General features: G+C 38.8%; 1 protein-coding gene across 7 annotated transcripts in view; it reads right to left on the bottom strand.

Moving 5' to 3' along the window:
• The window catches only part of CALCR (calcitonin receptor), a 108,869-nt gene that overhangs the window by 16,394 nt on the left and 69,489 nt on the right, over positions 1-22,986 (bottom strand). For all 7 annotated transcript variants that reach the window (XM_006078318.4, XM_044946434.2, XM_044946435.2 and 4 more), the window contains 5 exons: positions 21,406-21,562; positions 20,530-20,640; positions 18,229-18,341; positions 15,914-16,005; positions 7,981-8,107 (listed from right to left, as the gene is read on the bottom strand). In XM_006078318.4, the coding sequence (XP_006078380.4) occupies positions 7,981-8,107; positions 15,914-16,005; positions 18,229-18,341; positions 20,530-20,640; positions 21,406-21,562 (600 nt within the window). The remainder of the gene's footprint in view (positions 1-7,980; positions 8,108-15,913; positions 16,006-18,228; positions 18,342-20,529; positions 20,641-21,405; positions 21,563-22,986) is intronic.

The raw sequence follows: 22,986 nt of genomic DNA on the forward strand, positions 1-22,986 counted from the left end.
CTGAGAGTTCTTGCGTGGCAGACTCAATTTTATGGGTTTTAGATGTATTGGTTCATTTCATCCTCACAAGCAACTCTTTGAGAAAGGCACTACGGTTATCATTATCAGGAAAGTGAAGCACAGTGAGATTAAGTAACTGGCTCAAGATTAATCTGTAGGTAGAAGAGTTGGGATTTGACATCCTGGGCTTTAGCAAGAACAATGCTATGGTATTTGAAGCAAGGCCCCTAAACACAACAAATATCAAATTGACTATTGCTCCATAGCTTTCTGACAGTTAATCAACATATCCCAAGGGAGTGTACAAAACTTCTAGTATTTACATGCGGTACATATTATAATGAAATATTACCGAGCCATTAAAAAGAATGAAATAATGCTATTTGCAGCAGCATGGATGGACCTAGAGGTTGTCATGCTGATTGAAGTAAGTCAGACAGAGAAGACAAATATCATATGACATCCCTTATATTCAGGATCTAGAAAGAAATGATACAAAAGAACTTATTTGCAAAGCAGAGACAGACTCACAGACTTAGAGAGCTAACTTATGGTTGCAGATGTAGGGAGGCGGAAGGATGGGAGGAAAGGATAGTTAGGGAGTTTGGGATGGACGTGTAAAAACTGCTGTGTTTAAAATGGATAACCAACAAGGTCCTACTGCATAGCACAGGCAACTCTGCTCAATGTCATGTGGCAGCCTGGATGGGAGGGGAGTTCGGGGGAGAAGGGATACGTGTATATGCATGGGTGAGTCCCTTCGCTGTGCACCTGAAACTACCATAATGTTGTTAATCAGCTGTACTCCGATACAAAATAAAAAGTTAAAAAAAATAAATCAAAAGGGGAAAGAAAACTTCTAGTATCTCAGCTGAAAGTTTCTTTTTGAGAATGAAAACAAATCTAGAAGAAGTGCTGCACTAAATTCATAACAGCCTTCTCAAAGCAGGGGAAACAAGGGCAAACACTGAGATGAAGACTCCCTACCAAAACCATGCTGCAAGATACCGTTTGTAGGTCACTATCAATGACCTCAGATATGCAGATGACACCACCCTTATGGCAGAAAGGGAAGAGGAACTAAAAAGCCTCTTGATGAAAGTGAAAGAGGAGAGTGAAAAAGTTGGCTTAAAGCTCAACAGTCAGAAAACGAAGATCATGGCATCCGGTCCCATCACTTCATGGCAAATAGATGGGGAAACAGTGGAAACAATGTCAGACTTTATTTTTCTGGGCTCCAAAATCACTGCAGATGGTGACTGCAGCTATGAAATTAAAAGATGCTTACTCCTTGGAAGGAAAGTTATGACCGACCTAGATAGCATATTCAAAAGCAGAGACATTTCTTTGCCAACAAAGGTCCGTCTAGTCAAGGCTATGGTTTTTCCAGTGGTCATGTATGGATGTGAGAGTCAGACTGTGAAGAAGGCTGAGCACCAAAGAATTGATGCTTTTGAACTGTGGTATTGGAGAAGACTCTTGAGAGTCCCTTGGACTTCAAGGAGATCCAACCAGTCTATTCTGAAGGAGATCAGTCCTGGGTGTTCTTTGGAAGGAATGATGCTAAAGCTGAAAGTCCAGTACTTTGGCCACTTCATGTGAAGAGTTGACTCATTGGAAAAGACTCTGATGCTGGGAGGGATTGGGGGCAGGAGGAAAAGGGGACGACAGAGGATGAGATGGCTGGATGGATGTGAGTTTGAGTGAACTCCGGGAGTTGGTGATGGACAGGGAGGCCTGGCGTGCTGAGATTCATGGGGTCACAGAGAGTCGGACACGACTGAGTGACTGAACTGAGCTGAGCTGAACCGAATTTCTTGTGCAGAGGTATCGCCCAGAGGGGTCAGATGAGAGAAACTGGGTTGATGTTTATAGCCATCTTAAGAATGAATTCTTTACAGCCATATGGGAATATGGTTGATTATAATTAATACATTTTAAAAAGAATAAGGATATCCTCTATACTTTTCTGTACCATATGGTCTTGGTTAAAAGACCATTTGTTGGTGTTTTTATGTAAGTCAAGTGAAATTGCACAAGTAACCAGGGTAAGATACCTCACTTCATTGCCACGTCTTGGCATTATTCTCTCTGCACTGTTCCTCAGATCCATACTACTTGTTCTTTCTCAATCAAATATCTTCCATAGGCACCAAAATGGATAGTTCCAGTACAGTTTTCTTGGCCATTGATCTCTCATCCCCCAAGCCTTGCTGTCACTTCCCTCATGTGTATAAGCCCACCGTCCCACCAGGCTCCTCTAGGTTGGGCAGGAGGAGTCAGTTTGCACCCTTGGTTTCACTTCTGAGCATCCATTCCAAGCTGAGCTTCCTGTGACTAGGGTGAAGTTCTGACCTAGTCCGTTGTCCCAGCTGTCCTGAACAAGTGAGACTTAAAAGAAATCCACTTTGTTTTTCAGAACTTGGGGCTCATTTAACTTTGCTTATGTAAGAGGCTATAGAAAATGTGACCCAATTGTTTTGGCGTTTGAGATACAAAATGCTCAGGTTCCTAGCAAAAACTAATCTTGCTGCATTGTCCCCTTTCGGACTCAGACAAAAAGTTCAGAGAGACAGTTCTTTCTAGAAAATGATGAGGGCGCTGCCGGCTTCCTCTAGATGTAGCAAGAACAATGCTTGTAATTCTGCCTCCCGACTCCCTCCATGAAGATCGTTGAAAAAGCAGATAGAACAAGAAAGTGAAATTTTAGATATTATGGAAATGAAATGTTCAAACGACACAAGTGACAATGGGCAATTTTCATATCACTCAGTAAACTGAGGATCTATTCAGCCCTTATTTATTCCATGAGTTATTTTGAGTTTAACTTAAAAAAAAAAAAAAAGTTGTGTGAAGGAAGAAGATTCTCACTCTTGGTTTTACTGGAGAGACTTTGCCCAGCCAAAAACCTTCCACAGGAATAGACTGACTACTTTGATGGGAAAGGGACCAGAAGCCCACTGGGATTCCCTGCTGAGGACTGAGAACACGGTTTTCTTTTGCCCCCAACTAAATACACCCTCACAGAAGTAGTATAAAAGCATTTGGGATGATGCAGCCTCCTTTCACAAGAAATAACTTTCTTTTTAATATATCCCCATGGGCACTGGGAAGGGAAATATTTTTGCCTCTTAACTGCTGATTCAGTGACCTGAGAATTGGGTCAAAATTAAGGGGAAAAAACCAAACAAACCCACAATTCTGCCTTTAGTTTGCTTAAAAAAGAAAGTCTTTAAAAAGTATATATTCTTTTGTATATATAGAAAATTTTATTTTTTTTATAGGAAAGAGACATATGTTTGAATCACAGACAGATGGAGTCTAATGGATGTGCTTTTCTCTATAACTTTGGTTGTGTTTTTCATGTTAATTTCAATTTTTTAATAAATATTTGTAGATTGACAATATCTAATAACTTCCCTTTTCCAAAAGTTTCTTCTGTTAGTTTCTTTGTTTGTCTCTCCTTTCTTGGGTTTTTCTTTATTATCTCTACTTTTCTCAGCTAGGGAAGACCTTAGTCTAATGTTTTCTGTAATGTCAGTTTTTCAGGAAAAATGCAATATTTCACATAATTTAGAGTAATTTACAATTACACATGACTTAATAATATGCTGATGATATGATGCTCAGTGTTTGGATATTATTTTCTCTGTCTTTTTAGAGGTGGGGAATTCACTGCTGGGAGAGATGGGGATTTTCTAGTTAAATCAAATTAAACCTTTCCTTGTTCTTGACCTGTATGTTCAAATATGTTACAACAGCAAAATCTCCTTTATTCCTAATGCCTGCATGCACAGTTTCAACTGCAATTTACTTTAATAGTCTTTTGGATAGGAAAAGATCCCCAAGAAATTGAACTTCTATGATAGCATTTATGATAGAATATGCATTTTCAAGGTGAGATTCAATACAAAGTTTAAGACCTGTGTCTCTCTTGGAACTAGTAAATAAGCAGTTTCAAGGATGAATAACATACAAGCTATATCCACTGGAGAGTTCTTTCCTGCCCTTTCTTGAACTAATTATGCCTGCCTGCGAGAGCAATCTGGTGTTGTTTGTATATGGAAGGTGAGATAAGAGATGGATCAAAATCTCACTGGAAAACAAAAGCTCTGTTCAAATAGAGAAATACTGAAAACAAATGTCCTTGTTTTTTTTCTCCACTTTGGGCCAAGTGTATGCTTCACAATTTACAAACATAGGTTGACTTTTGTCATTGTGGTCGTTTGTTTTTAGCCTATGCTATTTATTTGGTGAAAGACACATGCTTTCAGAGTTTGTCCCTTGGAAGAACCAGACATTTGGACACATGAAAGAGGGCAGCGTGTGCTCACACATGATCATATGCCCCATCTACCATTGTAAGTGGGCTGTGATTGGTGGCTTTGCTTCCCTGGTGGCTCAGAGGGTAAAGAATCTGCCTGCAGTGCAGGAGACCTGGAGTCGATCCCTGGGTTGGGAAGATCCCCTGGAGAAGGGAATGGCTATCAACTCCAGCATTTTTGCCTGGAGAATTCCATGGACAGAGGAGCCTGGTGGGCTACAGCCAGTGGGGTTGCAAAGTCGGACATGACTGAGCAACTAACACTTTCACTTTTTTTTCATTTGAACCTGAGAGGAAAGATTTCTCATTCAGGCATACCAAGTGAAATAGCCAGATGTTTTGTTCCTTTGTTTTCTACCAAAAAAAGACAGATACACACACACACTGAAACAGGTAAATAAGTGGTGGAGCCTCACATATGCAGCTGTAAGACACAGAACGCTGTTTCCATGTGAGGCTGGGTGTATTTCCAGGGATTGTGAAGAGAATGTCATAGGCATTTCCCCCAAATGATATGAATTTAGTTCAGCCTGAAGACTAAAATTTGAGTTTGGGGCACTCAATCAATATTTGACTAATTGGATAAAATTCTACCTTTCAAGAGTTTTACAGCTTTTTCCTAGGAAGTTTGCTCTTGCATAGCTACAAAAGACAACAAAAACCAAGTCTGTTAGGTTAAAAATATATTGATTAGGAGAACTAGGTCATGCTATAAAGATGAACTTCTTTCCTGGTTTTCAAACTTACATCACTTTGAGAATGCCTAATGTGTGTGAAAGAGCCACCCCTCACTCCTCCACATGCAGAAGGAGGCTTTCTATTAATTTCTCCACTCCTCTATCTCACACTGACACTCTCCCAGGGAATCAGCTGTGTTGTGGCTAAGCCAGGTCCCTAGGTACCTGCTTCCTGCTGCTAAGTCGCTTGAGTTGTGTCCAACTCTGTGAGACCCCATAGACGGCAGCCCACCATGCTCCTCCGTCCATGGGATTTTCCAGGCAAGAGTACTGGAGTGGGTTGCCATTGCCTTCTCCCAGGCATTATTAAATGTTTCTAGGCAATAGTGGAGTTGCAAGGCAGGGCTGAGCTGGCTTGGTGGTGGTTAGGAGGCAGCTGTGCGTGTCGACTGGCAGAGAACCTAGGCTTGTTTGTCCCTGAAGTATACTATAAAAGTGAAAACATCCACCAATGATAACTTAGGACACTGAGACAATGAATAGAGTAGCAGATTGGTCGAGAAAGCCGTGTGCAGAGACTTAAGGAGCTAGCCTCAGGGACAGGGTTAGCAGTTACCTTGCAAGCAATTGCTTGCAATAGCACACGCTGGGGAATTTTTAAAAGCTTTATGGGTCTTTGGGACTCTAGAACAACCCCTTAGAAGTAAACAGGCAAGTTTTTACTGCTCTCATTTGATGGGTAAGGTGAAATGGCTTCTACAATTTATTAGTGAACTCAGAAAAGTCCTGAATTTATACTATTTCAGGAAGATAACAGGTTAAGTATCATCTCATCATGGATGAGAGGCCCATTTATTCTGACACCCAGAGAGTGGGGTGGAGGCATGACAAGGGGGTGTGAGACCCCCACAGGAGAGGTGGGAGAGAGTCTACTTAAGAATTGGCGCTATCTCATCATTTGACTGAGCGCTGCTCCCAGGCGGATGTGCTGATTATTCAATAACCAAAGTGCCATTCCCTGGCCTACTTTGAACAGACGGTACCTTTCTCAGGTTTTTGTTTTTCCCCCAATTTTAAACATTTTACTTTGTATTAGGGAATTGCCAATCAACAGGGCTTTCATACTTCATAGGGAATTCCAAATTTGAGTCTTCTTCGCTGAGATAGTCTTAGTTAATGGCTTCTACACCTATTTTTCTATTTTGTAAACATTTATTTACTGTTTATTTATTAGCTGCATCAGATCTGCAGCAGTTGTGGGCTTGCTCAGCTGCCCTATGGCATGTGGGATCTTCATTCTCTGACCAGGGATCGAACCTGTATCACCTACATTGGAAGGCACTAGGGAATTTCCTCTACACCTGTTTTAATCTTAGTGGGGGTAAGCGTCCTTAATGAAATACAGTGTGCATCTTTAATTATGGACAGCCATCACTTTGAAATGGCTGAGTCTGTATCTTAAAGAACAATCTTCCTAAGGAAAGAAACCAAGATAAACAAGAGCTCCATGCAGCACAGAGGACACAGGCTGGGCTTCAGTGTGAGACAGGTCTGGGTTCAAACCCCACCTCTAATGATCCATAGTGTGGAGGACATGTGCTTTCACTGAACCTCCATTTACTCAGTTAATGATGGGGATAATACCCACTCTTCACTGGGGTCTTGTGAGGATTAAGTGACATAAGATTACTTTTATTAAAATCAGTTGACACGAAAAAAAGGAAACTCATTAAGATAAAACCCATTGTGCACCTAAGACAGGACTCTGTCCCCATCACAGATGCCATGGTTTGAAAAGATAGATCATAATGCCTTCCTGGATGTATTCACACGGCAGAGGCTATTAACACTGTGGATCCACTAGAAGCCAGATTAAGCTGCTTTCCCATGCCGTGCCACTGTCACACAGGATGCACGCTCTGGGCAGATTTCACGCATTTTTGTCATCGGGTTGGCAAAGCCATCAAGTACCAGTTCTGAAAGATGAGGCTATCTACAGATGCTTGCATAACACAGTTAAGCAGAGAAACAAAAAAAAAAAAAAAAAAGAAAGAAAATATCCCAGGCCATTCATTGTGTGCTGGATACCTTCCGTTTGTGCTTTCAGATGCACTCTCTACTCTGCCCCGGGACCCAGAGAAACCGCTCGGTGCATATCCTTCGGGGCTTCCTCACCCTCTGGCTTCTGGCTAGGCTCAGTTCACAGGGGCCACCAGCAGAGACTGGGAGGCAAGAGCGTGTGAACTAGGGACATGCAAACCTTTTTTAAAGTCATGCAGACATAAGCCATGATAAAATTCCTAAGAACCACTAGAGTAAATGCACTACAGCTGAAGTGACTGGCCCAAGACCATTCAGGCCCCAGAATGATGAGCAATTAATACCTACGCACACCTGTAACCCATGAGTGACACACCAGGGCCACCGCAAAGCACTACTTTATTCTAACACCTAGTGTGTGTGCTCAGCGAACTTCCCTGAGATGTTAGTGAGCTATTGATTAGTTATGACAACTCATGATCGATGGTATAAATCTTATTTGGCTATAACTTTATTATTTCCAGCCCTTTACTATAGCATATAACCGATACCTCCAAAAATTACACAGGGATGATATGCCTTAATGCAAAACTCAACTGTAAAAGTAAATATTATTATATATGTAAACAGCTGCTTATGTAAGACAATCACACCACGTTCACTAGTTACAGAGGTTGTTGTTTAGTTGCTAAGTCATGTCCGACTCAAGCGACCCCATGGCCTGTAGCCCGCCAGGTTCCTCTGTTCATGGAATTCTCCAGGCAAGAATACTGGAGTGAGTTGCCATTTCCTTCTCCAGGGGATCTTCCCGACCCAGGCATTGAACCTGCGTCTCCTGAATTGGCACACGGATTCTTTACCACTGAACCACCTGGGAAGCCCAGTTACAGATACTATATCTTTAAAAATAAAATTAAAAACAAATCATGCAGCACCTACCGGATCCCTTTTCACAAGCTCTCCATTGGGCACAACCTCAACCAGGTGGATGATGATGATGATAGAGTTCAGAACGTAGGTCAGAAACATGTTCTTATGCAGAGTCACCCGCTGGCAGCTAAGGCTCCTGGAAGGAAAAAGGAAGAGAAAGCATTAACCAGTGCCAAAATATTGATGCTCCTGGAAAATAAACCTTATGTAGTAATATTTTAAATCTTCTCTTTAGCAATAGATGAAAGAACATATAAATGAGGCTGGTCCCATCTTTTAAGGTTCATTAGTACCTTTCTGCCTGATTTTTAGACAGCTTCCTGGTCAGGGTAACACGGTTTTCGGTTCTCAGGGTGACTTCCTACAATAACTAAAACAGTGAGGGATAAAAATCAATTGTAATTGTAACAAATGTCATAAAATTAATTGAGAAGAACTTTTCTAAGAGAAACTATTAGGGTTTAGAGTGGTGCTTCAGAGGAAAAAACCAACTCTCCACTGATGTAATCTGCCAGAAGTTGAGTGGCAAATGGGAAAGAAAACTGAGTCCATGTCCTTGGCCCCTCACATAGGCTGATTTTCTTAAGTCTCCTGTCATCTTTCTCTTTCATCATTTCTTTTTTTCTCTTCTGGATGTGGGCCATTTTTAAAATCTTTACTGAGTTTGTTATAATGTGGCTTCTGTTTGTGTTCTGGTGTCTTGGTAGTGAGACAGGTGGAATCTTAGTGCCTTGACCAGGGATCGACCCTGCACTCCCTGCATTGGAAAGTGAAGTCCAAATCCCTGGATTTCCAGGGAAGTCCCCTCACCATTTCTTTTGATACCTTCTAATTTCTCATATTCCAACTGGAATCAACTCTACGGCTCCTCTTTCCCATGTCCTCCTGATGGTGGAGCTCAGACACAGAGAGAGAATTCTAACTAGGCTCAAATGTGACGTCGTGCTGGGGCACAAGTGTGGTTTGGACCTGGGATCGCTCCAAGTGCTCTGCTCGTTGGCACAGTTCTGCCCCACCTCTGGGGTACTAAACGTTTGCTGGATTTTCCATTCTCCTCTCCTCCACTTCCTAAATTTGTACATATGTATTTGTGTGAATGTTCACATAAAGGAACATTAGTTTAAATATCCTATTTCACTTTTTGATGCAAATGGAGAGAGCCTGCAGGAGGGCTGTACAAAATTGGAGTGATTATCCTAGATGAATTAAAATCTCGTGTTTACCATATTTGATCCAGTCAAAGAACATTTAACATAATGTGAGGACTTTAACATTAATGTTCGGTTAATGATGCCAATGATTGATCATAGTAACTACTCCTAAAAAATCTTCACGGAATAAAGCTAGAATTCCAGGCATTTAGACAAGAAAATTCTGGGGAAAAATGACAATGGAAATGCTTTCCTATATTTTCAAATCAAAGGAGAATGAGTTGTCAATTATCTGTAATGAAAAGTAAGTTTAAGCCATGAGGGATCTGTGAGAAGAGCATATTTTGATTATTGTGGCTACACTTTGCAACTCTACAGAAAGTACAGGCATTAGTAAACAGTTAATACAGAATGTTCTTAAATTCTCAACTTGTTGAGCAGGGGTAAAATGCAGGAGGTAGCCAATGGTAAAGATGGGGTTTAGAGAAGAACTTTCTCTCTCTCACATACACACATACTACCATGTACTATTTTATGAAGCAGCAGAAAATTTTGTTAAATAAATTGAACCTAATTGGTTTTATAATAGTACTTTAAAAGTAGGATGCAAATTTAAGACTTTAAATAGAAATTTATCATGCCCATTTATACTGCATAAGCTCTTCCATAAAGCAACTGTTAAATTTGTGAACAGCCATTTTTCATGTAGTCATAATAGCACTTTATAATTCTTCTCCCTGGGAGGCAGATATCTGTGGTCTCATTATTGGATTCAGTCTAGCCTAAACCAACGACAGTTGACATTATGCAGAACTAAGGAGTATGGATGAATGAATCCTTTGGCGTTGTTACTCTCATGCCTAATTTTCTTTGGACTGAGCAGAGTTCAATAATCTGTCGATGGACATTAGCTTACAGAACTGGTTAATGTTCAGTCTCCTGTGTAAACTAGAACTTCCCTGAACAAAATATGCTTCCTCTACTTCCAGTTTATGGGGCCACTTGTACCCCCGTTTTATTTTTCTTTTTAACACTTACTATCCTTTGCCATATATTTGCTTAAGTGAAAGTCACTCAGTCTTGTCTGACTCTTTGCAACCCCATGGATTATACAGTCCATGGAATTCTCCAGGCCAGAATACTGGAGTGGGTAGCCTTTCCCTTCTCCAGGGGATCTTCCCAACCCAGGGATTGAACCCAGGTCTCCCGCATTGCAGGCGGATTCTTTACCAGCTGAGCCACCAGGGAAGCCCAAGAATACTGGAGGTATAGCCTATCCCTTCTCCAGGGGACCTACTGATAAAGGTATTTGTTTTGTATACCTAGGAGGAGAGGGTCTGGCATGTGGTAGGGCTTAATACTCTTTTTTTTGCACTAAAAATCTTTACAAAATAGCACTCTTCTTCTGAGCCGTGACCATTGAACAGTTTTCCAGTACTTCAGAGAATTAACATCAAATGTTAGATGATCTCATATTTCACACTTTGTATCATATTGAACATTTGCCAGATTCTTAAATGAACTAATATTGGACATTATCCTGTTGTTCACATTATGTAAATGTATTATTTACACTAGGCACACAATGAGAAAATGATGGCTTAAAGCTGGATAAACTGTTAGGTTCCAAAGTAAGAATATGACTTACTTTGAAACAAGTTCTTCAAGAAACAAAGTCTCTGTTTCTTGAAGATTTCAATATAATTTCTGCTCGTTGAGTTTTAAAAATTTTATTACACTTATTTGACATTTACAATCTGCTTTATGAAGTGAGTTGAAGGTACTTTAAATTTACTAAAATTCTTTTAATAATCTAACATGTATTACTATGTATCCACTCTGATTCAAACCTTCTTGAAGATGCCTGGGATATATGGGTGAAGAAAACAGCTGCTGCCTTCAGGGACCTTATATATTACATAGTTATTTACTATTATAATAAATGTTCTGAAACAGAGGTATAGGATATTCAAGAGGATTACTTGGACTTAAGAAATGATGTGTTTAATTGTTCTCAATACAAATATCCTGTTGCTTGAATGAACATGAGAAAAGTGGTCATTTTCCTGTCAGACCTGTAATGTCTGTAGTGGAAATAGCATGAAGCAGATGTTAGCTACATATTATTCCTCTCGATAAAAAAAAATAAGTATTTAGATGGACAGGACATTGCTTACTCTTGAGTGATAGGGAACCATAAGTACTATAAATTCTCCAAGAGTGGGAGGATAAGACAACATAATCTACTCCTGTCTTGGCCCAGTCAAGGTGTCATTCACATATGATGATGAGATAATGATTTACTTTCGTACAAATCTCAAGATGTCACACTTTAAAGCCGAAGCCACATGTCACTTTCATAATTTTAATTTACCTGGTATAAATATTTCACATTAAAAACTGTTGCAAGTTACTGGTATCTTATGTATATATATGTGTGCTTGGGGGAATCTTGAAGTTGTATGAGAAGGTATTTAAAATTTGTCTTGAGTCTTACAGATTGTATAAATCAGTTTGCTATCACAGGGACAAGGGTCAATTTTAAGAGTTTTCATTTACTTAGGTATCATACCTTGTTAATGATGAACAAGAGGAATGCGGGAAGAAGGGAATGGGAAACAGACTGGAGTAGAATGTTAAAACTCTTAGAAAAATTCAAAACATTATACATCTTTCCTACCTGACAAGGGACTTAGTAGCTTGGAATTTAGCACAAAATATTTACCCTTAAGGAACTCCCTTTCAATTATGATTCCTGCCTCTTTTCCTCATTACTACTGGTCTATGAGTGAACATGTGCCAAGACGTGACCAACAGTTATCTTTGGGGTGAGTTGGGAGAAAGGATGCTATTTTTGCAGCCATCGATTTAATGGTTTCTCTGGAGGAATAGTCAGAGATGTATAATAAGATACTATACAAGACAAAGAGTTATCTATCCATCCTCTGTAAAGATGTGAAATAGAATAACGGAATACTGAGTGATAGAGGAATCAATATTCCTTTTGGAGCTCCCAGTGGAAACCACCCCCCCTTTTTTTTTTTTTTGCCAACGTAGTCAATGTAATATAGAGAATGGAATACAATGAAGACACTCCTCTTTCAACATATACCTCTATATACCAACATATATTTTCAGGCAAGAGTAATTGATATTCACAATATTTAACAATCAGCAATGCATGGATACTAAGCAGTCAAAATGGAGGTTAACGAATGTTCTATTATTGGACCTTCCTTAAGAGAAATCCATGAGATGTTTCAGTGCTTAGAATGGTTCTGCAGAAATGTAAGTTGATAAATTATAAATGGTACTAAAGAGATAGGTGAATTCATTGCAAACTTGCTTAAAATAATCAGAAAACAAACACAAATGTCCACTTGCATGACTTTCATAAGCCAGTCTTCTCTAAGGGTATTTTTACTTTAACTCTCTTACAGACATTTACTCTTGGCATCTAGTAGTAAGGAGTCTTGATTAACTAATGTGATGTTTCTATTTAATTCCTCTCCCTGGTATTGCTCCTATTTTCCCAGTGAATGTCCTAAAACCAATGTCATACTAACGGGGCTATCTTCAACCTTAAACTGGTGGATCAGAGGTAACCAGCATACTCATCCTGAAATTCTTTTAACTCTGCCATTTTTATTTAGTTAAGATCTTCAGTGTTGCCTTTTCTATGATCTAAATCACTGAAAAAATTTTCCTTTATCTTGAAGAGGGCATAGAAGTTCAATTTTGCTCTTTTAAAATAACAAAGACTTTATATACATTTATACATTCACTCCCAACAGCACAGGGAACATAATTCTTGTTTGTCTCAGAGTTACACAGTCCTGCCTTTTATCTTCTCCTGCATACTCAGAATAAAGTCATATTAAGATTAGTGGCATGCCTTAATGATCTCATTCTGAGTAATGTCTCAGGATTTCCCACCAAGTATTGGCTGTTCTACAGGCTCCCATATATTCAGTAAGTTTAAATTCTTGGCCTTCCTGGCCTGCTGGTTTGAGTAGGACACCTGCAGACTTATTCCTTGTTATAGACCCTAGAAAGCACATTTTGCGAAATTAGAGTGAGATTTCAATGGGATGATTGTGAATAGGGCATTAGGTCTCAAAAGCTGATCTGGGTGTAACTTCTCATTTTGGTTTCATGAAAGGTTTATGAAATGGATTATTTGGATTTTGCTAAATAACTCAACCCTGGGCATGCAGAATTAAGCAAGGGAGTGATGATTAGATCTTGCTCAAGTTTCACACTGATGATGTCATTTAAGTACATAAATTGTAAAGCCTCCCGTTATAATGTCCGGTTAATATCACAAGGGTGATGTTGAGCATTTGAAAAAAATCTAGAAAAATATTTCTATAAGAGAAAAATGTTGTCATAGATCAGTTCCCTTTTATTTTCACGATCATTTTGAATTTCTGAAATCCAACTGTAAGAAAAAATGTGAAGAATCAGAAACGTACTTTATTGACTTATTTTTAGCCATGCTGCATGACTTGTGGGGATCTTAGTTCCCCAACCAGGGATCAAACCCATGCCCCCGGCAGTGGAAGCATGGAGTTCTAACCACCAGGAAATTCCCAGAAATGTACTTTAAGGAAAACAGATAGCCTTGATATTTTTAGTTTGGGGAAATTTAAGGTAAGATTAAGAACAGGTATAAAAATCAGACGTGACTGCTTTTGGACTTGAATATGGTGTTCTTCATGCCCTAGTCACTCTTACTGTGTGTGCCCTGGAGAACAAAGCATTTCAGTTTGTCTTCCCATCACTGCATCCAGATTCTACCTCAATAAGACGTGTTTTTCCTCCCAAGACTTGCTCTTTGGTGGGTTCTTGAAAGAAAAGATGGTAAGGGCAAAAATTGGTGCTTCCTAGACAGTCTGCCCTCACACGCTCTCAAAGAATTTTACCAGATTAATTTTGCTTTGGAACTAACTGGAATTGAGAAATATTTCACTTTGCTTATGTGCTGCACTTTTAAACACCCATCTTTAGTGGTTTAACAGAGAAATAATTATTGAAAGAACACCCTTACTTTCTTTGCTGATTTGGTTCTCATACCTCATCACTCATTTAAGTGACAGGAGAAAAATGTTCCCTTGACATTTTTTTTTCATCTTTAAAGTCCTGCATGCATTTAGTTGCACCGTTGCAAATTTGGGGCCTTTTCTTTGAATTTTCTTATGATTATATTAAAAAAAAAATGAAAGAATAGACTTTCAGTGATAGACTTTTTAATCAGCATAATATGAGAGCCACGGTGATGTATTTTTCACGTTGTGGTCAAGCGTAGTTGAAAAATGAAGACATTCAAAGGTTAACCATGACACATGCTTACTCTGCTGTATCCTGAATCATTATAATTGAAAAAATTATTCAAATAATTAATCCCCCATGTCTTGTTGCTTTATCAGTCTTCCTCCTGTTCAACCATATGTGGAAGAAACTCATTTTATGCTTATTTATACTATTATTTGCTATTTAGTTAACAAAAACTTGCTATTTAGTTATATTGCTTAGTCTACATAAATTTTGATGATATCAGATGTAGACATATATAATATGTGATTATGATGTAAGTTATAGACAAAGATTAAAAACAGGGTCAAGGAAAAATAATACTTATGTTAAGGGTGTATTTTACAAGTGATTCCTTGGTTTAATTTTGTTTATTATTATGGCAATATGTGAACAAAAGTCAATTTAAGATTCTGGTATTCTGTATACAAATCACTGTACATTTATTTATATCTCACATCTTTTAAGTGTGGAGAATTATTTGTAGTCTGTGTCTATGAGGTTTTCTTAGTCATTTGTATAATATCATTAAAAAAGTATTAGTGGAAGGAAATACCATGGTAGTGTAGAAATTAGAATTCTCATGAAAGACTACCATAGTGCCTCCTGACTTTGACCTATAGAAATGACACTAAATTTAGGAGGCTTTTAGGACCAAATTTATGTTTGAGATATGTTACTATCTCACATATATTATGGTCATTTCGAAAAATATAGAATCAGTGTTTTAAATTCTCTATTGGTGTAAAATCAGTGTCTAAATCAACTTAATCATTTTGCAATAGATAATGCGATCATTTGTATGGACACAACCTCTGAATAGAAACCCTCACCGGAATTTTGTTTCTTACAGGTCTTAGAAGAGAATTTCAGTTAACAATGGTAGGGGTGCAGGGGCAAAAACCTGACACTTGACAACAGGCCATCCTCTTCAAGAAATTGCCCTTGACTCTGCCCGAGTCAAGGCCAAAAGAGCCTTCCTTCCATGGATGCACATGACTGGAGCCTTCCCAGCCCCACTTCTCTTCTGGCCCAACCCACTTACAATACAATTCCCAGTTAAGCAGGGTGTGTTTGAACTTGTGGCCTCCATATTTCAGAGTGGGGGTGAAAAAAAAAGGGGGGGGGAAGATTCTTTCCTCAATGCTTCGTGGCAGCTTAGCCGGTAAGTGGAACTTCACCATGTTAATGTAGTGTATCTACGGGCTCACAGGATTATTTCATTTTGGGAAGGAGGTATACTGCTTTTGAAAATTGTATGAATCCATCCTATTTTTCCTCAAGGGTTAAAGCATATTTTTAATTAATTTTATTTTTCTTGCTACTCCAAGACTCCCAGTGTCACACGTCATGGAATCTGCAGACTTTCTCGTGCAGATTGTTCTGTAAGGAACATATAAGGAACAACACTTTTGCAGTATACCACTTCTTTTAGCGCCTAAGAGAAAATACAAAGCAGATGCTGTAAGTGTACGTACCTAACACGCATGAAAATCACCAGGGAAATCACCAAGGTGACCATCGACATCGAATGACCCACAATAGCCAGGTAGTACAGAATGTACGCGCTCTGGAACCGCAGGAAGGAAAGCAAAGCAGTTACAAAGACAAATACATGAATAAATCATTATACAAGAGGGAAAATAGTTTCTATTTTTAAGTGATGTAAATTGACAACTGTTTTTCTCCTTTAAAAAAACTACTATAATTGTAAATATTTCAGAGGATTAAATTATATTGAATTATAAATTGGATCAATGGATTAACTATCTTAACTGATATCATAAGAATATCAGTTAAACCAGAATACGCATGACATGGTGGGAAGAACCTAAGACTGGGTTCATCAGAGTGTTCTTTACTCAGAGTATTGTCAGTAAGTATTTGTGTGACTCTCAGATCCAGTCACTTTACTTTCCCAGACTGCAGTAGTCCTCATCTTTAAAATAATGTGGTTGGACTAGACGATTTTTAAAGCAATTATATGCTGCTGTAAGGAACATCATTTAGCCCAGGCATACAGAAATATTGGATCTGAAAGGTTGTGAAAAGATGACCCAGGTAAACACTAACCACAAGAAAACCGGTGTGAAATTACAAAACTCTGGATGTTAAGTCAGGATGACCCAGAAATACTAAATTTCTATGCCCCTAATAATATAAACTTAAGTCACAGCATAAAGCAAAAACTGACAACTCCTGGTCATCAATAGAATGAACACAGGGAGGAAAAATCAATCTATAGATTTGAAGATTTGAACAACACGATCAACAGATTTTACTAATTCACATAAAATAAACACTGCACACAACATCTACAGAATGCCCATTCTTTTAAAAAACACAAAGGATATCCACATTGACATATACTAGTCAGTAAAGCAAATGAATACATTTCAATTCAAATCTTAAGTTGGATATTCACTGACCATCATATTCTAGAAATCATCAGTAAAAAGATAACTTAAAAAAAAACCCCTCATATCATTAAAAAGTAAAAATGTATTTCTAAATGACCATTGGGTCAAAGAAGAACTCATAATGACATACCAAAACTTTTTGGATACAGATGAAGTTGCACACAGAGGGAAGTTTACAGACTAAAATGCATATATGAGAAGATCGAAAATCAATGACCTAAATTTCTATCTAAACAAAATTAAACTTAAATGATAAAGAGAACTTGAATATATACTGAGTGGCTCAAAGACAAAATCTAGTTCTTAAAAAGAATTTCAATACCTCTTAGCAAGACTGATCAAGGGGAAAAAACAGACCCAAGATAGATGAAAAACTTGTACACAAAATGCTATAACTGGTTTTGGTGTCCTTGGCCTGTGCCGAGATGTCCCTCTAGTCATCTGGTCTCTAAGCTATCTATTCATCTTGTTCAATTGTTTTTTATTCTGTTTTAATGAAAGGAAAGTTTTCTATACTTGAAAGCTTTATAGAAAATGAAAGCACTGATGTTTCTGTAGCTTCCGAATTAGTAATTATTTAGCATACAGGTCTATCCTTGAAGGAAACAACAGGTTTCCTTTGCAGCCACCAGGGCTGCCCAGAGAAGCCCTGTGTGACAAAACGCTCATCCATGGTGTCTCCCAGCCCGTGGGGACAGGAGGCTGGTGGTAGATTTGGTGATCCTTTCAGATTTCTGAAGAACCTGAAGAAGGGGGTAGTTACCTACTGGCCACTTCCCACCACCCGCCCCATTGGCTTCAATATTTCTAAGCAGAGATAATAAAGCTATTTAACAGTAAGACACAAGAAGTAACAAATTAGAATGGGTTTCCACAAAAATAAACAGCTGTACTCCTATCAGTGGGCTGATGAGAAGCTCCATCCTCAAGAGTTTGTTCAAGGCTTGATAGCAAAACTGTCATGGACCTCTCAGGACAGAGAATGGTCAATTGTTAGCTGGTGACTTGGGGAGAAATCTGTAGTTCTGGAACCCTTCCCGGAGAGAACTGCTGAGGGAGTTCTTGAAAATGCTGCCTAATGTCTGGTATTGTAGGGAACCCCATCATTTGCTCCATGGACACATTCCCCTTGCCATAAATGGCCTATTCCACACACTTAGGGAACCGTCACTGATTGAGTGCCAACCAAGAAGTAAAGCATCGTTTTCTCCCGCACCACTCCCTAAACTTCCCCAAACTGACAGGTCATTATCTGATTTCCTTCTACAAAATAGGCTGGCTTCTTGGTAGCAGAGGTTTTACCATTAGGCATACATTTCCTTGTACAGATAATGACATTCTCCTCCAGTACTGAAATGTGCAATAGAACCTACCTGCATTTTCTCAGGGGTGAAAGCGTTGCACATGGTATAGTTGGACCAGGAAATGTTGCTCTCAGGATGCATGTACCAAACCCCATCTTCCTCACAATACTTTGTAACTTTTTCTGTTAGTGAAACAGAACTCATTACTATCTCAAAATCGCAAGATGGAAAAACAATAAATTAAAGCTAAAGAGCCATTGCAAAGGGTTAATCACTTTATAGAACCTGAACGTGAGTAGAAGTCAATAGAGACAACCAGGACCATGCACCACACAAGATGCTTTAATATGCATTGCTTCAATTTAGCTTCAGCAAAGCCAGGTGAAGCATTGCTATCTCCACTTTACATTGCCAAACTTCACTTTTTTTTCTTTCTTTCTATCAGCCTCATTGGAATCTTAACACTGCTGTTCACTCTCTCATTATCTAGCTACCTTTTTACCAAGCACTTTGTTTAAAAGGAAATCTGTGTCATTTCATTAAACTGTTGAGTGGATCATCGAGATACAGCTTTGGGTCAATGATAAAGTACTAAAGAATTTAAGTTTGTTGAATACAGATGTATTTAAGAATTGCCTTTCTTTTGAAGTGGATTTGTTCCCCAGCTGAGAGGGTTGTATCTAAAAATCAGGCCGAAAAGATGGATCTATGCCTGGAAATCACTGCTTGGCTAACCCCAAAGTTGCCTTTTAGTTAATAACTGTAGCCACTTTAGTAACAGCCCATTGCTGCTTTGGAACTGGCCTTGCAGCCTCAATTACAGAACAACTCTTTGTGCCAATCAGGTTCCTCTAAGAGAGTCATCAGATCAAGATTAATGAAGCATCATTTATTGGGAAGAGTCACTGAAGACCTGGGTACCACCATCAAATAGCACCGAATTAGGGTTTACAGGAAGGTAGTGATGAGCAATGGCACCCCACTCCAGTACTCTCGTCTGGAAAATCCCATGGACGGAGGAGCCTGGTGGGCTGCAGTCCATGGGGTCGCTACAAGTTGGACACGACTGAGTGACTTCACTTTCACTTTTCACTTTCATGCATTGGAGGAGGAAATGGCAACCCACTCCAGAATTCTTGCCTGGAGAATCCCAGGGACGGGGTAGCCTGGTGGGCTGCTGTCTATGGGGCCACACAGAGTCGGACACGACTGAAGCGACTTAGCAGCAGCAGTGATGAGCAGGGAAGAGCGATATGCTCTTTCTCTCTTCACATTCCAACTCTTAAATCAAAATGAGAATTCCTAGAAGTGGCTGGCCTGACCTGGTTTTAAAAGTGCTCCACTGTAATTCTGCTTCCACGGGGGTCAAACTTTGTAACTCATTCTCGGAGGAAGCAGGAAAGCAAGTCCCCCACCAGTGTGGCTAGACTGAAGCCTGAAGGAGAACCATGTTCTGGCTTGAAAGTTCTGAAAACCACTTCAACCTACATAAGTTTGTACAATGATTTAGAAATATTGTTTCTCAAATGTTTTTTTCATTTACTTAGAAAAGGGTTAGTTAGGAGTTCAGAAGACTTGGGTTCAGTTGTGGTTTTATATAAAATATTGTGTGAGTATAAAAGGAGATAATATATATGAAACTGTTTTGGAAAGTAAAAAAAAAACTATTCAAGGAAAACATTCCTTTGTTACTTTTATAATTACAGTGACTTTGATGTTACTAATTAACTTAACACATTTGTTGGCTGTTCATGTGGGGCAGGGCATAGAGCTGGGTTAGTATGATTCATGTTAATAGTACCAGTCTTCTTTACTGAGCATATTTCAATCATCTGCTGTTGGAACAGAAATCTAGTAAGTGTTTGGAGTTACCACCTTCTGATTTTTCTTCCCTACACATGATAGTTTTATATCATTTTCAACATTACAATCAAATTCCCATTATGCTTGTTCCACCAGCCCAGTACACACAAACTCTAGATCAAGGATTTGCATAAGTCATCAAATGGGAGACAATTGAAAATTTTACAAAAAATTCAGCTGTAAATAAAAACTGTTCAGTTTTAGAAAAAGTAATTGCAATGTTTATTAAAATTCAATATTACATATTTAAAATATATAAATGTTTCATTTTTATTTAATATTTAATAGAATTTATGACCAACATGCACAACTGGTCATTGACTTAAAAAATAAGGGCAGCTCACAATCTCTGTACAACTGGATATTTCATTTGTGGAGATGTTTCAGGACATGCTGAACTGTAGAGACTATGATTTGGTAGTATATTTTGCATCTGATTTTCTTTTTGGAATTAGAAAAATGCTAAAAGATTCATTGCAAAATATAAACTAAAAAGAAATACTCTACCTTCCACATCAAAGTCCGGAAAATAATCTGGGCAGTGCTGTTCAGCGAGTGTTCCGGCGGGTGTATCGTCCCAGCAGGCCCAGCCATCCCAGGTGCGGTTGCAGTACAGACCTGGCCATTTAGAGAGAAATTGCATTGCAGTTATCACAAACCATAGAGTCCTCAGCGAGATTTAATAGGGCATAGACCGTTACTCGGGGGCTCTCCACTCAGGTACGGAAATGTTAAAACAGCAGTAGCAACGAAATAACGGTACTAACTTTTCCAACGACTAAGAGACTTTCCCTTTTTTTTTTTTGGTAGGATATTCTCCATTTATTCCTCAAAAGGCTTACTTGTCATCTGTGTCGGATCTTTCCTCCAAAATTTCTCCTTTACGATATCTCCAGAAATGTTATGAAAGAAACCTCGTGAAAGTATATGCTCTATCATGGGTGGATGCTCAGCTGCTAAGTCATGTCCAACTCTTTATGACCCCATGGACTGTGGCCCACCAGGTTCCTCTGTCCATGGGAGTCTCCAGGCAAGAATACTGGAGTGTGTTGCCATGCCGTCCTCCAGGGGATCTTCCCAACCCAGGGATCGAACCTGGGTCTCCTGCATTGGCAGGCAGATTCTTTACTGCTGAGCCACTACTGGGCTACTCTACTTAATTTTGTCTTAAGGGCAGATGTTAACCAAAAGCAGTCAGATGAACCTGAGCAAAGAAACCAGGCATGTCTGTGGCATAAAATACACAAACATACCACAGTATGAAAGCCACTGTTAAAAACATTGGCATATTAAATTAATTGAGTTAACACATATTTACCCCCAGAAGAAAATAAGCCTTTACTAATGTTTGAAACACACATTCACATACAGCCTTCTTTTTACCTTCTCCTTGGTAGGGGGGTAACTTCTGCATTCGGTCAAAGCATTTGTGCTGTGCCTGCAACAGCCTCTGTTTTCCTAAAAGGAAGAGAAATGGCTCCGGCTCCAGCGTTGGAGAGTAGGTGGAATCTGAACTGGCAGGAAGAACCGGAAGTGGGCGCTGTATTAGACAGGAAATGGAGTTACTTACGGAGAGTAGAGAGAGGAGAATATATAATGAGATGATCAAAAAGTATGAAAACATTTATTTTCCTTCTATAAGCAACAATTATGCATGATCTCCACATGGATTATTTTTTCTTTATAATTTAAGTGTCTTTATATTTCATCTTTAAATTCTACCTAAAATTTTCATATTCGCATTCATTTCATCCACACTGAAAATGTATATCACCCACACAGGCCCACGCACCTCATTACAAGATTTTTAAAATTTTAATATCAATGTAAAGTTTAGAAATAAATAACCTGATTTCCAAAAAATATGAATATTAAATCAACTTTGTTTTCTTTGGAGCTCCTAAGAATCATGAATCATGTTATTCAAAGTAGATATATTAGTGCAATAAATAAGTTTTAATTGGATTCTTTCAACTGATTTGTTTGTACTTAGATTGCACACACTGCCAAAAAATTTACCCCATTTATTCCACAGAACAAACATAATATGTTCTTTTGAAATATTCTGCTTTGGATAATTGCCTTAATCTCTTTAAACTGGTTTCATCAGCAGATGACCTATACAAGGTAATTCATTTTCACTGCTGCAAATTAAGGTAAATCTTAAATAGTTTTCCTAGTGCTTCTAAATTTTCAGTGCAGGCTGACATTACTTTGTCAGTCTGTTAGTTTTCATTACCATCATAGGTCCTATTAATCGAAGTTGTGTGTCTGTGTATCTGAAAAGATGGATGTCTGACAAATTGTCTTACCTTGTGTTTAGGTAGATTTCAATTTCTTTTGTGGCTCTGATGTTTTGATTATGTTTGAACTGGAATTTTTTTTATATCCATGTTCTGCATAGAGAGTTTTTTGGAGAAGACTTGCAAGCATCAACCTGCATTGACCTCTGTTTTTCTGAAGTTAGAAATACTCCTGGCTTTCTATCACACCTACTGAAACACTTAATTGGCCTTATTCTGTTTAAATTATTCTAAGATGGAAGTTTCCCCAATGTACTGATGGCAGAGATAGCATTACATACCTTTCTCTATTCTCCACAGTTGCTAAAATAAATATCCTTATACCCCATATACCCCAGGCTATTCATGGTAGAGCCTCACTGTTTTCTAGCATATCTCACTGTGTAGACAATGCATCCTGTCCCATGAGATAGTCTATCACTAAAGGCTAAACAATAAAAATTCATAGTGGAGAGAGAGCATGGAGCAAGAAAAGATGGGAATGACTACAGATCCAAGGTAGAATTAGACTTTGAATATAGGGACTGTCTGCATAGGCAGAGAGGAGAGGGAAGGCCTTCTGGATGGAAGGTAAGGCACACAGGTAAGCCCAGAGGAAGGAAAGGGCATGTGTGAAATTGTACAGAAACCGAACTGGAGGGGAGCATGTTTGAGGGTAAGA

Source organism: Bubalus bubalis, chromosome 8 (genome assembly GCF_019923935.1).
Source record: "Bubalus bubalis isolate 160015118507 breed Murrah chromosome 8, NDDB_SH_1, whole genome shotgun sequence".
NCBI classification, from domain to species: domain Eukaryota; kingdom Metazoa; phylum Chordata; class Mammalia; order Artiodactyla; family Bovidae; genus Bubalus; species Bubalus bubalis.